The 14220-nt window shown below is 37.8% G+C and overlaps 1 protein-coding gene across 3 annotated transcripts in view; it reads right to left on the minus strand.

Moving 5' to 3' along the window:
• Positions 1 to 8904: 8904 nt before the first annotated feature.
• EPHB2 (EPH receptor B2) overlaps positions 8905 to 14220 on the minus strand; it is a 34405-nt gene continuing 29089 nt past the window's right edge. For all 3 annotated transcript variants that reach the window (XM_070956317.1, XM_070956316.1, XM_070956315.1), the window contains exon 15: positions 8905 to 9013. In XM_070956317.1, the coding sequence (XP_070812418.1) occupies positions 8905 to 9013 (109 nt within the window). The remainder of the gene's footprint in view (positions 9014 to 14220) is intronic.

A 14220-nucleotide genomic window follows, 5' to 3' on the forward strand; every position in this document is an offset into this window, starting at 1 on the left:
TGGGTTTTTTTAACATTTGTATTATATGTATTTTATCTTGGCTGTTCACAGCCCTGAGTCCTTCGGGAGTAGGGCGGTATACAAATTCAATAAATAATAATCATAAAATAATAATAATCATAATAAAAAAGTTAAGATTAGTGGGGGAAAAACGAGGAAATATTAAATCGTAAAATATGAAGACACGGGCTTTTTTTTTTTTTTAAAAAAAAGCCATTTATCCAGTGCTAAAATGGCTACTTATGCATTTATGGGAAAGTGGAAACTCTCTGAAACTTTCGCTCGTCAGGGGCTTTTGCAAAGCGCAAATATCAAAACGATATTGATATTCCAAACCAATGGAACAACTCCGCTCAAATTTAAGGAGGGAAAAGTCCAAACTCTGGATCGCTCCACAAACCGATTCTGCCTCCAAATTCTTTTTTCCCCCTTTTTCCAAAAACCCCTTGATTCTTGATCCCGAGATTGGATCCATCTTCCTGGACGCCCATGGGTTGGAAACGGGTACTGGATCTCCTGCTCGAATAGCGGGGTTGGACTAGAAGACCTCCGATGGCCCCTTTCAACCCCCTACGTTTCCTTACTGTTCTACTGCAGTAAGCCTGACTAAGGTGGCTCAGTGGCTAAGGCACTGAGCTTAGAAAGGTCGGCAGGTCGGCGGTTCGAATCCCTAGCACAGGCGTGAGCGGGGGGTTGGGATAGATGGCCTCCAAAGTCCCTTCCAACTCTGTTACTGTAGGGGGGGTCTCCATACGTGGCAATTTTAAGCTTGGTGAAACTTCAACGCTCCGAATTCCTCAACCATTTGTCTGGAATGGCCTAGGGTCTCCTGCTCGAGCAGGGGGTTGGACTAGAAGACCTCCAAGGTCCCTTCAAACCCTATCATTCTATCCTCTTCCCGGTTTTTGATTCAAAATCCCTTCTTCTCGGTTCTTCTGGCAAAGCCCCCTCCCCACTTCCTCCTACATCACCCAACGTTCCTGAACTTCTGGGTGCAGGATGGTACCCCAAAGATTGATGGTTGGACCCCCTGTGTGTGGGTGTGATCGGTCCTTAGCAAACTCTGTTGCCGGATTTCTAGATACTCCCCCTTTTCTCCTTCCCCACTGGGACTTTGTCTTCCTGCCCAAACATCAGGGGGGAGATGGACCTACCATGGCTTCTGGGGGTCTCTGCCTTCCTCCGGCTGGCTTCGGATTGGCAAGAGAGGTGCGCGATGGGCTCCGTAGTAGCAGGTTTTCCCTCCTGTCTCACGGCTTCTATCGAGTTTCTGCAATCTGTTGCTGGAAGAGAGCAAAATCCAGATTTATGGAGCTAAGCTCCCGGCCACAAGCTGTTGTGTGTCTCCGCAGACCTCAGTTGCCAGAGTGCCAAGACCTAGGAAGGGGAACAAAGCTCCTGAACCCCCACAACCCCAACCCCTCCGTCCAGGCAAGAAATGGAAAGGGACCCCCCCAAAAAAAAATTGAGAAGGGGGGGATCTTGTACAGGTTATGTACTCTGGGCTGGCTGGGGAATTCTGGGAGTTAGAGGACCACACATCTTAAAGTTGCCAAGGTTGAGATTCTATTCTATTCTATTCTATTCTATTCTATTCTATTCTATTCTATTCTATTCTATTCTATTCCATTCCATTCCATTCCATTCCATTCCATTCTATTCTATAGTCTATTCTATTCTGCATTTTTCTGCATTCTATTCTATTTAGTCTGCATATTTTCTCTATTCTATTCTATTCTATTCTATTCTATTCTATTCTATTCTATTCTATTCCATTCCATTCCATTCCATTCCATTCCATTCCATTCCATTCCATTCCATCCCATCTTATATTCTATATTCTATATTCTATTTCTCTATTTCTTTTCTATTCTATATTCCTATTCTATCCTATTCTATTCTATCCTATCTTTCTTTATTGCTTTATTTGCTGAGAACGGCGCTTCAATTCACGTGTCACTCAATACCGGGGGGGGGGGGGGAACCCCAGGTTTATGTTCCATCAGATACATTCAGTTGTGCTAATTAAAATCTGTCTTTTGCCTTTAAGGAACAGCAAGTACACAAATCTGTAGCGCCCTCTGCTGGTCAGCTGTACAATTTATTCCTCCCTTCTTCCATGTAAATATTAGGCCTTCCATATTAGACTCTTGATTGATTATTACAGGAAGCAGGAGACCCTGGGCCATTTCAAACAAATGGTTGCCCAACCTCTTCTTACAAACCTCCAGTGATGGAGTTACAATTTCTGGAGAAAAGTTGTTCCACTGATTAATTGTCCTCACTGTCAGGAATCTTCTCCTTCGTTCCAGGTTGTTTCTCTCTTTGGTCCGTTCCCATCCGTTGTTTCTTCTCGTCTTGCCTTCTGGCGCTTTGGGAAATAGGTTGACCCCCTCTTCTTCCCCCAAATCCCAGAAGACTGCTGTCATGTCAACGCTAGTTCTTCTTTTCACTAGACTAGACCATACCCAATTCCAGCAACCGTTCTTTCTATGTTTGCTCCTCCAGTCCCCTAATCTTCTTGGACTGCTCTTCTCAGTCCTCTTTCTCAACATTATTTTTTTCTTGTAACGTGGTCCACCACCGTGGATGGGTGGTCTTTCCAAAGACTGATCAAGAACTCTTCACTCTTCACGTGATTTGGATTCCATGCCTCTTGTTTAATGCAGCCTAAGATTGCGTTGACGTTTTTTTGGTTGGCAGTTGTCTTCTCTGGTCCATCAACCCAAGCATCTTGGGGCCTGGGAAGTTGGCTTTGTTTTATCCAGCTGCAAATGCGTTTGGATGTCGCCATGGATGGCCAGAGGCCAACCTGTCATGGGGTTGAAAACAGGTGGCCTTCCACGCATGAGAAAACTCTGGGTTTTCTTCCTTGGTCCACAAGGCTCCTTGTCTGTTAACTGAAGCCTACCGTGATGGGCAAATATTATCGATGGCGTCTCTGCCCTAACTTTTTGCACGTGTTAGGGGGGAGGGGGAGGGCTGTGGTTCTCGCGGGTAGCTCCTCCCACTCGGCTTCTCCATCCCCATCTCAAGATCCGCTTGCTTGGAAAGCCCACCCAATGAGCGGGCGCATTGGGGGCATCCTTTGAGGTGTCAATCATCGGCGGCCGTCGTCATCCTCCGAGGAGACGATGGGTTCCGCCAATCCTCGGAGGTCACGTGAAGGCACCAATCCGTTGGGTTTGAAGGCCAGCCTCCCCCCTACCCTTTCCTGGAGATGGACGATGATCTCTCTTGATGTGCCCTGAACTTTTGAACCCATGGAAACGTCAGTCATCAAGAGTTCAGTGCCCTTTCGCATGTTGGCACCATGAAAGGGGCCATCAAGAGTAATATCCATCAACGGCGGAAGAGCTGGTCACAAGGCCTCCTCCCCCGTCAACACAGCTGGTCTAGAAGGCCCATTGTAGAAGACCAAAAACATTGTCACAATGTCCTTTTGTGTCTCTGCGCCAATTAGGAGGCCATCTTGGGATGAATCGAGCCTGGACACCTGCGTGGACTTCTATCCCCATGTCCCCCCACCTCCGTTCCCCTCCCAGTGGCTGCCCTGTCCCTCCCCTGCCAAGTTGCATCATGCTCTAAAGGGCTATTTTTGATGGAGCGGTCCAGGGGTGTGAAAATCCTTCTCAAAGTTAATTGGAGAAGATCGAAGCATCACGCATGGATGGCTTCTCCTACCCCCCACCCCCGAGGAGACAGCAGAAGGAGCCGGGGAGGGGAGAGAGTCTCCATATCTTCTCCCGCTGTTCACAAAAAGCTTTGGAAACGGCCGGAAGAAGACGGGGGTTCCCCCGGACTGCCATCATGGCAGTCCTTGAGTTGGGGGATCCTGGCTTCGAAACGGTGAGGGCTACAACCACGCTAAAGACGGGGTTAATTCTGTTTTCGAAAAGAAACGAAAAGAAAATGAAAAGAAAGAAAGAAAGAAAAGACATGGACAGGGGGTTTGAATAGAAGACCTCCAAGGTCCCTTCCAACTCTGTTAATCTATTCTATTCTATTCTATTCTATTCTATTCTATTCTATTCTATTCTATTCTATTCTATTCTATTCTATTCTATTCTATTCTATTTTTTTCTGCATTCTCTTCTATTCAAATTCTATTCTATTCTGCATTTTTTTGCATTCTATTCTATTCTGTATTTTTCTGCATTCTCTTCTCTTCTGTTTTTTCTGCATTCTGTTCTATTCAAATTCTATACTATTTTCTTTTCTATTCTGCACTTTTATGCATTCTAGTCTATTCTACATTTTTCCTGCATTCTGTTCTGTTCAAATTCTATTCTATTCTGCATTTTTCTGCATTCTATTCTATATTTTTTCTGCATTCTCTTCTATTCTCTTCAAATTCTATTCTATTCTATTTTCTATAGTATTCTGCATTTTGTTCTATTCTGCATTTTTCTGCATTCTATTCTGTTCTGCGTTTTTCTCTTCTAGTCTACTGCTATTCTTTCTATTCTATTCTACATTTTTTGCTGCATTCTATTCTATTCTGTTTTTCATTTTGCTGCATTCTGTTCTATTTTCTATTGTATTCTATTCTGCATTTTTCTGCATTTTATTCTATTCTATAGTCTATTCTATATTCAATTCAATTCTACTTTATATTCTGTATTCTGTTCTGTCCTATTCTATTCATTTTGCTGCATTCTGTTCTATTTTCTATTGTATTCTATTCTGCATTTTTCTGCATTTTATTCTATTCTGCATTTTTTCTGCATTCCATTCCATTCCAATCACTGACAGTCCCTACCTCAGCCATATAAATGCAAGGACCAGCATAGGCACTCCAAACTGATTCCCTGACATGTAATTGCTCCAAGGAGGCCCCCCAGATTTGTGTCCGATTGCGTGACGCTGGGTGGAAGCATCGTGAGTTGTGTCCTGCCCTATGGACATGCCACATCGGCATCTTGCCAGGTCCCAAAAAAAACCTCTTCAAAACCTCATCAAGTATGTCACACGAAACCAAAGCAGAGAAAATGATCCTCCAGCTGCAGAAGGGACATTCTAGGCACAGAGGGTGGAACAGGCCATGAATTATTGACAGCAAGCATGTGGGTTAAACTTAGAAAGTTTTTCTTTTTAAATCGTCAGTGTTGCAGGAAAACCTGACATGAAGTTTGTTCTGTCAGAATATAAGTTAATATAAGAATATAACTTCTTAACAGTGGGGACGATTAAGCAGTGGAACAGCTTGCCACTAAAAGGAAGATTCTGATTATTATAGTCTATGGGAGTTATTCTACCAATGGTTAGAGAACGAATATGAAAATTGGAAAGAAAAGCAGAGAAGTGAAATATGGAAAATGTTTTAACAGAGTTAAATAAGCTAAGAAGAGGATTGTTATAATAGTAGGTATGTTCGGTATTACTATTAAGTTAAGAATAGACAATAAGGAATGTGGTGGCTCAGTGGCTAAGATGCTGAACTTGTCAATCAAAAGGTTGGCAGTTTAGCAGTTCGAATCCCTAGTGCCGCGTAACGGAGTGAGCTCCCGTGACTTGTCCCAGCTTCTGCCAACCTAGCAGTTCGAAAGCAGGTAAAAAATGCAAGTAGAAAAATAGGGACCACCTTTGGTGGGAAGGTAACAGCGTTCCGTGCGCCTTTGGCATTGAGTCATGCCGGCCACATGACCACGGAGACGTCTTCGGACAGCACTGGCTCTTCGGCTTTGAAACAGAGATGAGCACCACCCCCTAGAGTCGGGAACGACTAACACATATGTGCGAGGGGAACCTTTACCTTTACCTTAAGAATAGACAAAATATTAAAGACGGCTGTAAATCTTAATTGTTATTGCACAAAATATTTGTACTCAGGTGACACACTGTTTAATGAAAGATGAAATGTTTGTATTAAAATAAAATAATTTTTTTTAAAAAAAACCCCATGGAAATATGTCTAGAAGTTCAAAGGTGCGAAGACTCAAGGAAAGAAGAACTGGTCCAAAATGTTCACACTTCACATTTATTTTGGAAAAGAAAGTCTTCTTAAAAATACTCCTACAAAGATCGCGGAGTAACGGGTTCTGCGTTTTCTTTATAAATACATCGAGTTTTCCTTCTCCCCTTTCCCGCGGACACCCCAAAGATGTCCGACAGAGTACGGAGAAAGGCCTGGTTGGAATGGAAGACGCATCCTTAGGGGGGAGATGGGGGGGGGGAGGACAAGGGTTGGGAAACCACCTGTTATTCACATTTTTGTTGTGGTCGTTGTCGTCGTTCTTTTGTAAAAAATACAAATACTGTCAGGGGTAAAAGAACAAAGGTTGCATGGGTGGCCCCTCCAGAGACGAAGGGGGGGGCTCCTTAAAATGGGGACCTAGCAATGAGTTGAGACGCATCTTCACGAAGCTTCAAGTCCTTCTGAGCTGGACGGTCCGGCGAATGTCCAAAATTCAAGACCCTCCAATTCCACACATGCCCCCCTTTAAAGGAAATTACAGACAAGAGAAGAAAAATCTTAAAATTTTCTCCATTTGAAATAAATACCCGCTCCCGTTTGCAGCCGTCTCTCCTCCGTATTCCACCGTTTTATGCCAGATTCACATCCCGACAACCAAAAAACTGATTTGAAGATGGTGATGTATTTATGTCACCTTTCCAGATGAAAGGCTCTTGATGATGTTTCTTCCAACTCTGGAACCTTCAACCTTAAATTGCCTCCTTTCTCGCACCGAAGCCCTCCTCCTCTCAGGAGGATCACCGTACCCATAAGACAGCCATTTTATTGCTTGGTCCGGTGGAACGGGGCAGCCTCGGTGCAGGTGGACGTGAGCTCGGTAAAGCAGATAAAGAGGGGGAGCAAAAATGAGATTTTCCACACACAGAACAGAGCCAAGCTGTGAAAACCAACAGTGTGGTGTGAACTACGATGCCCAGAATTCCCCAGCGAGTGTGGAGAATTCTGGGAGCTGTAGTCTACAGACGCCAGCTGCAGAATCGAGAATGGAAGTGGACTTCAATGCCCAAAATTCCCCATGCAGCAGGGTGTGCACTTCAACTCCCAGAATTCTCCACGCTGGCTAGGGAATTCTGGGAATTGAAGTCCAAATCGCCAAAGTCTACTATGGATAAAAGACACTGGAAAAAGCTCTTTATAAGATGGGAAAAAACCACACATCTTAATTAGAATGAAAAGGCGAGTGGGTGGGAGGACAGGATAACCACGATTTGAGCAAACCCCCTGGGAATAATTTGGCATGGCAAGCCAAGCCCCCTCCTCTTAAAAGGATGTGAGGGGGACGACGCAGACTTGGAGCAGCCTTCTCGTGCAAAAGCAAATTTTGATTGGAGATGCTTTCTTTTTGCAGGCATATGTCAAACGCTTTGTGTCTGTGTGTGTGTGTATGTGTTGTTTTCTAAAGGGAGACCTTCTGATGCAAAACAAAGTTAATTTCCTCGTGCCTTTGTGGAAAAGCTGCAAGGAAAATCCTCTCCCCCCCCTTATTTTTTTCTTCCTGCCCTGGGGGAACAATATCCCCAGTTTGCAAAGACATGGAGGCTAACCCACTTTCCTAACAGCGGCTCGTTTTGGATAACACGCTTGCTTGCTTATAATTGCTTTGCAGATTCGACATGCTTCGGCTACAGGTAATCCTCAGCTTACAACCGCAATCGAGGTCAAACCTTCAGTCGCTAAGCCAGACGGTTGTGAAGTGAGTTCTGCCCCCGTTTGACGACATTTTTTGACACCATTGTTAAGGAGATCGCTGCCGTGGTTAAATTAGTCACACTTCTGTTAATCGAAGTGGGCTTCCCCCTCAGCTTGGCAGAAGGTCATAAAAGATCGTAAAATGGACACTGCAGACATCATAAATACGAGTCGGTTGTCAAGTGTCTGAATTTTGCTCCTGTGATCGCGGGGAGACTGTGTCGGTTGTGTGAACAATAGTTCCTAAGACACTTTTTTGCAAGTTTGAGTGGTCACTAAGCAAATGGTTTAAGTCGAGGAGTACCTGTATCTGGCAGGCTCAATCAGCACAAATGCAAATGAAAAAAAAAAGGACGTCTCTCTCAATACATGCGCACACACAAACACACACACACTTAGGAGCAACTTGGTGTCAATGCCTGGCTCCTTGGGAGGAGAAACACAATTATTATTTTTTTTGCATTCGGAGGAGGGCAAAAACAATGCAGCCCCCCCAACCCCCTGGGGACCCCCATTGCAAACGAAGGAGAAGTCATGGACAACCACAACAGAAAAGCACAACAAAGTCTACAACACGCTACAAGGGAGGAAGGCCTGGTGAACATCACAAGTGTGTCATAGCTGCCATTCGGGGGTGCAAAAAAGGAACGGGTTCTGGGAAGCGCCAAGATTCAAACCCAATCCCAACTCGATCAAGGACCGATCTGAACCATATAGGAAGCTCCTTTAGACCACGGGGAAGAAGGTGGAAGAGGACATCAAAATGTGTTTTTAAAAAATGCTTCTGTCCTTCGAAGGAAAGAGGGTTACAAAAGACCCGTCCGTCGGTAAAACCTCCTGTCTCTGGCCCCAAAGATCACATCCACCGAACCCCGGATGAGATGAATCCTCCACAGCTCTGTTCCAGATGTTCGGGGATTTCCTGTGTAGATGGCGATGCTGGAACGGCTCATTCGAAGGATGGGCAGGGTTGAGGGGGGGCGAGAAAGGCTGCTTGCCATCCCTAGCCCAACTTTAGCCCTTTGAGGAGAAGGTCCACGCCACCGACGCAGGGTTTGGACGTGTCCTCCAAAAACAGAAATCCAAGGTGGCTCTGGTTTGCTCAGAGTCCGCGGCCGCTCGGCCCTCCATGTCTGTCTTGGTTTGGGCAGCCCCGAGTCCCGTGGGAAACCTGGACATGCTCCAGGACAAGGGAGCGGGACTTCTGAACCCATGGCCATGTGTGCGAGAAGCACGTCTCAAACTTCCACGGACTGGATCTGGCTCATCTGTGTCCGCATCACCTGGACACTGTTCAGGATCTTCTTCTGGTGTCCGGCCAGCGTTACTCCGACTCGCAAGATGTCTCTGGGGAATGGGAAGAAGAGCAGGGGCGGAAAGATTATGGAGAGGTTGTATTGTATTGTGTTTGTATTTTGTATTGTATTTTCCACTGTATTTTATATTATATTGTATTGTATTGTATTTTATATTGTATTATTTTGTAGTTATAGTTTGTAATTTGTATTGTTTTGAATTTTGTATCGTTTTGTATTTTGCATTGTACTGTACTGTATTGTATTTTGTATTGTTGTGTATTATATTTTATATTGTATTGTTTTGTATTTTGTATTGTATTGTACTGTCGTGTATTTTATATTGTTGTGTCTTTTGTATTGTATTGTATTGTACAGTACTGTGGTATTGTACTGTATTGTATTTTGTATTATTTTGTGTATTGTATTGTGTTGTACTGTACTGTATTGTATTTTGTATTGTTGTGTATTTTGTAATGTACCGTATTGTATTTTGTATTGTTTTGTGTATTGTATTGTATTGTGTTGTACTGTACTGTACTATATTGTATTTTGTATTATTATGTATTTTGTATTGTATTGTATTGTTTTGTGTATTGTACAGTGTTGTACTTTACTGTATTATATTGTATTTTGTATTGTTTTGTGTATTGTATTGTATTGTGTTGAACTGTCTTGTATTTTGTATTGTATCATATTTTGTATTGTATCGTATTTTGTATTGTACTGTCTTGTATTTTGTATTGTTTTGTGTATTGTGTTATGTTGTGTTGTACTTACTGTATTTTGTATTGTACTGCATTGTATTTTGTACTGTTATGTATTTTGTATTGTATTGTACTGTGTTTTGTATTGTACTGTACTGTATTTTGTATTGTTGTGCATTTTGTATTGTACTGTATTTTGTTTTGTACTGTATTGTATTTTGCATTGTACTGTATTTTGTATTTTTGTGTATTTTGTATTGTATTGTACTGTATTTTGTATTGTATTGTGTTGTACTGTACTGTATTGTATTTTGTATTGTTTTGTGTATTGTATTGTATTGTGTTGAACTGTATTGTATTTTGTATTGTTTTGTGTATTGTATTGTATTGAACTTTGTATTTTGCAGTTATATATTTTTGTATTTTATTGTACTGTATTTTGTATTGTACTGTATTTTGTATTGTATTGTACTGTATTTTGTTTTGTACTGTATTGTATTTTGTATTTTATTGTACTGTGTTTTGTATTTTTGTGTATTTTGTATTGTATTTTTGTGTATTTTGTATTGTATTGTATTGTATTTTGTATTATTGTGAATTTTGTATCGTACTGTCTTGTATTTTGTATTGTTATGTATTTTGTATTGTATTGTGTTGAACTGTATTGTATTTTGTATTGTTGTGTATTTTGTATTCTATTGTACTGTACTGAGGTATTGTACTGTATTGTATTTTGTACTGTTATGTATTTTGTATTGGATTGTATTGTATTTTGTATTGTACTGTACTGTATTTTGTATTGTTGTGCATTTTGTATTGTACTGTATTTTGTTTTGTACTGTATTGTATTTTGCAGTTATGTATTTTGTATTGTACTGTACTGTATTTTGTTTTGTACTGTATTGTATTTTGTATTTTATTGTACTGTGTTTTGTATTTTTGTGTATTTTGTATTGTATTTTTGTGTATTTTGTATTGTATTGTATTGTATTTTGTATTTTATTGTACTGTGTTTTCTATTTTTGTGTATTTTGTATTGTATTTTTGTGTATTTTGTATTGTATTGTATTTTGTATTATTGTGAATTTTGTATTGTACTGTCTTGTATTTTGTATTGTTATGTATTTTGTATTGTATTGTATTTTGTATTGTTTTGTGTATTGTATTGTGTTGTACTGTACTGTATTGTATTTTGTATTGTTTTGTATTTTGTATTGTATTGTGTTGAACTGTATTGTATTTTGTATTGTATTTTATTTTGTATTGTTTTGTGTATTGTATTGTGTTGTACTGTACTGTATTGTATTTTGTATTGTTTTGTATTTTGTATTGTATTGTGTTGAACTGTATTGTATTTTGTATTGTTGTGTATATTTGTATTGTCTTGTATTTTGTATTGTTATGTATTTTGTATTCTATTGTACTGTACTGTGGTATTGTACTGTATTGTATTTTGTACAGTTATGTATTTTGTATTGGATTGTATTGTATTTTGTATTGTACCGTATTGTACTTTGTATTGTTTTGTGTATTGTATTGTATTTTTTTGTGTATTGTATTGTATTGTGTTGAACTGTATTCTATTTTGTATTGTTGTGTATTTTGTATTCTATTGTACTGTACTGTGGTATTGTACTGTATTGTATTTTGTACTGTTATGTATTTTGTATTGGATTGGATTGTATTTTGTATTGTACCGTATTGTACTTTGTATTGTTTTGTGTATTGTATTGTATTGTATTGTTTTGTGTATTGTATTGTATTGTGTTGAACTGTATTGTATTTTGTATTGTTATGTATTTTGTATTGTATTGTATTTTGTATTGTTTTGTGTATTGTATTGTGTTGTGATGTACTGTCTTGTATTTTGTATTGTTTTGTGTATTGTATTGTATTGTGTTGAACTGTATTGTATTTTGTATTGTTGTGTATTTTGTATTCTATTGTACTGTACTGTGGTATTGTACCGTATTGTATTTTCTATTGTTTTGTGTATTTTGTATTCTACTGTATTGTATTTTGTGTTGTTTTGTGTATTGTGTTGTGTTGTACTGTACTGTATTGTATTTTGTATTGTTGTGTATTTTGTAATGTACCGTATTGTACTTTGTATTGTTTTGTGTATTGTTTTGTATTGTTTTGTGTATTGTATTGTATTGTGTTGAACTGTATTGTATTTTGTATTGTTATGTATTTTGTAGTGTATTGTATTTTGTATTGTTTTGTGTATTGTATTGTGTTGTACTGTACTGTCTTGTATTTTGTATTGTTTTGTGTATTGTATTGTATTGTGTTGAACTGTATTGTATTTTGTATTGTTGTGTATTTTGTATTCTATTGTACTGTACTGTGGTATTGTACTGTATTGTATTTTCTATTGTTTGTGTATTTTGTATTCTACTGTATTGTATTTTGTTGTTTTGTGTATTGTGTTGTGTTGTACTGTACTATATTGTATTTTGTATTGTTGTGTATTTTGTAGTGTACTGTATTGTACTTTGTATTGTATTGTATTGTATTGTATTGTTTTGTGTATTGTATTGTATTGTGTTGAACTGTATTGTATTTTGTATTGTTATGTATTTTGTATTGTATTGTATTTTGTATTGTTTTGTGTATTGTATTGTGTTGTGATGTACTGTCTTGTATTTTGTATTGTTTTGTGTATTTTATTGTATTGTGTTGAACTGTATTGTATTTTGTATTGTTGTGTATTTTGTATTCTATTGTACTGTACTGTGGTATTGTACCGTATTGTATTTTCTATTGTTTTGTGTATTTTGTATTCTACTGTATTGTATTTTGTGTTGTTTTGTGTATTGTGTTGTGTTGTACTGTACTGTATTGTATTTTGTATTGTTGTGTATTTTGTAATGTACCGTATTGTACTTTGTATTGTTTTGTGTATTGTATTGTATTGTTTTGTGTATTGTATTGTATTGTGTTGTGTTGAACTGTATTGTATTTTGTATTGTTATGTATTTTGTATTGTATTCTATTTTGTATTATTTTGTGTATTGTATTGTGTTGTACTGTACTGTATTGTATTTTGTATTGTTATGTATTTTGTATTCTATTGTACTGTACTGTGGTATTGTACTGTATTGTATTTTGTACTATTATGTATTTTGTATTGGATTGTCTTGTATTTTGTATTGTACCGTATTGTACTTTGTATTGTTTTGTGTATTGTATTGTATTGTTTTGTGTATTGTATTGTATTGTGTTGAACTGTATTGTATTTTGTATTGTATTGTATTTTGTATTGTTTTGTGTATTGTATTGTGTTGTGATGTACTGTCTTGTATTTTGTATTGTTGTATATTTTGTATTGTACTGTCTTGTATTTTGTATTGTTATGTATTTTGTATTCTATTGTACTGTACTGTGGTATTGTACTGTATTGTATTTTCTATTGTTTTGTGTATTTGTATTCTACTGTATTGTATTTTGTGTTGTTTTGTGTATTGTATTGTGTTGTACTGTACTGTACTGTATTTTGTATTGTATTGTATTTTGTAACGTACCATATTGTATTTTGTATTGTTTTGTGTATTGTATTGTATTGTGTTGAACTGTATTGTATTTTGTATTCTGTATTTTGTATTGTATTGTATTTTGTTTTGTTTTGTGTATTGTATTGTGTTGTGCTGTACTGTCTTATATTTTGTATTGTTGTGTATTTTGTATTGTACTGTCTTGTATTTTGTATTGTTATGTATTTTGTATTCTATTGTACTGTACTGTGGTATTGTACTGTATTGTATTTTCTTTTGTTTTGTGTATTTTGTATTCTACTGTATTGTATTTTGTGTTGTTTTGTGTATTGTATTGTGTTGTGTTGTGCTGTACGGTCTTGTATTTTGTATTGTTGTGTATTTTGTATTGTACTGTCTTGTATTTTGTATTGTTTAGTGTATTGTGTTATGTTGTGTTGTACTGTACTGTATTTTGTATTGTACTGTATTGTATTTTGTACTGTTATGTATTTTGTATTGTAGTGTATTTTGTTTTGTACTGTATTGTATTTTGTATTGTATTGTACTGTATTTTGTACTGTTTTGTGTATTGTATTGTATTGTGTTGTACTGTACTGTACTGTATTGTATTTTGTATTATTATGTATTTTGTATTGTATTGTATTGTTTTGTGTATTGTATTGTGTTGTACTGTACTGTATTGTATTTTGTATTGTTTTGTGTATTGTATTGTATCGTTTTGTGTATTGTATTGTATTGCATTTTCTTTTGTTTTGTGTATTTTGTATTCTACTGTATTGTATTTTGTATTGTTTTGTGTATTGTATTGTGTTGTGCTGTACTGTCTTGTATTTTGTCTTGTTGTGTATTTTGTATTGTTTTGTGTATTGTGTTATCTTGTGTTGTACTGTACTGTATTTTGTATTGTACTGTATTGTATTTTGTACTGTTATGTATTTTGTATTGTATTGTATTGTGTTTTGTATTGTACTGTACTGTATTTTGTGTTGTTGTGCATTTTGTATTGTACTGTATTTTGTTTTGTACTGTATTGTATTTTGCATTGTTATGTA

This window comes from Pituophis catenifer, unplaced genomic scaffold, assembly GCF_029215685.1.
Source record: "Pituophis catenifer annectens isolate HBS135680 unplaced genomic scaffold, rPitCat1.0.hap2 SCAF_18, whole genome shotgun sequence".
In the NCBI taxonomy this organism is placed as follows: domain Eukaryota; kingdom Metazoa; phylum Chordata; class Lepidosauria; order Squamata; family Colubridae; genus Pituophis; species Pituophis catenifer.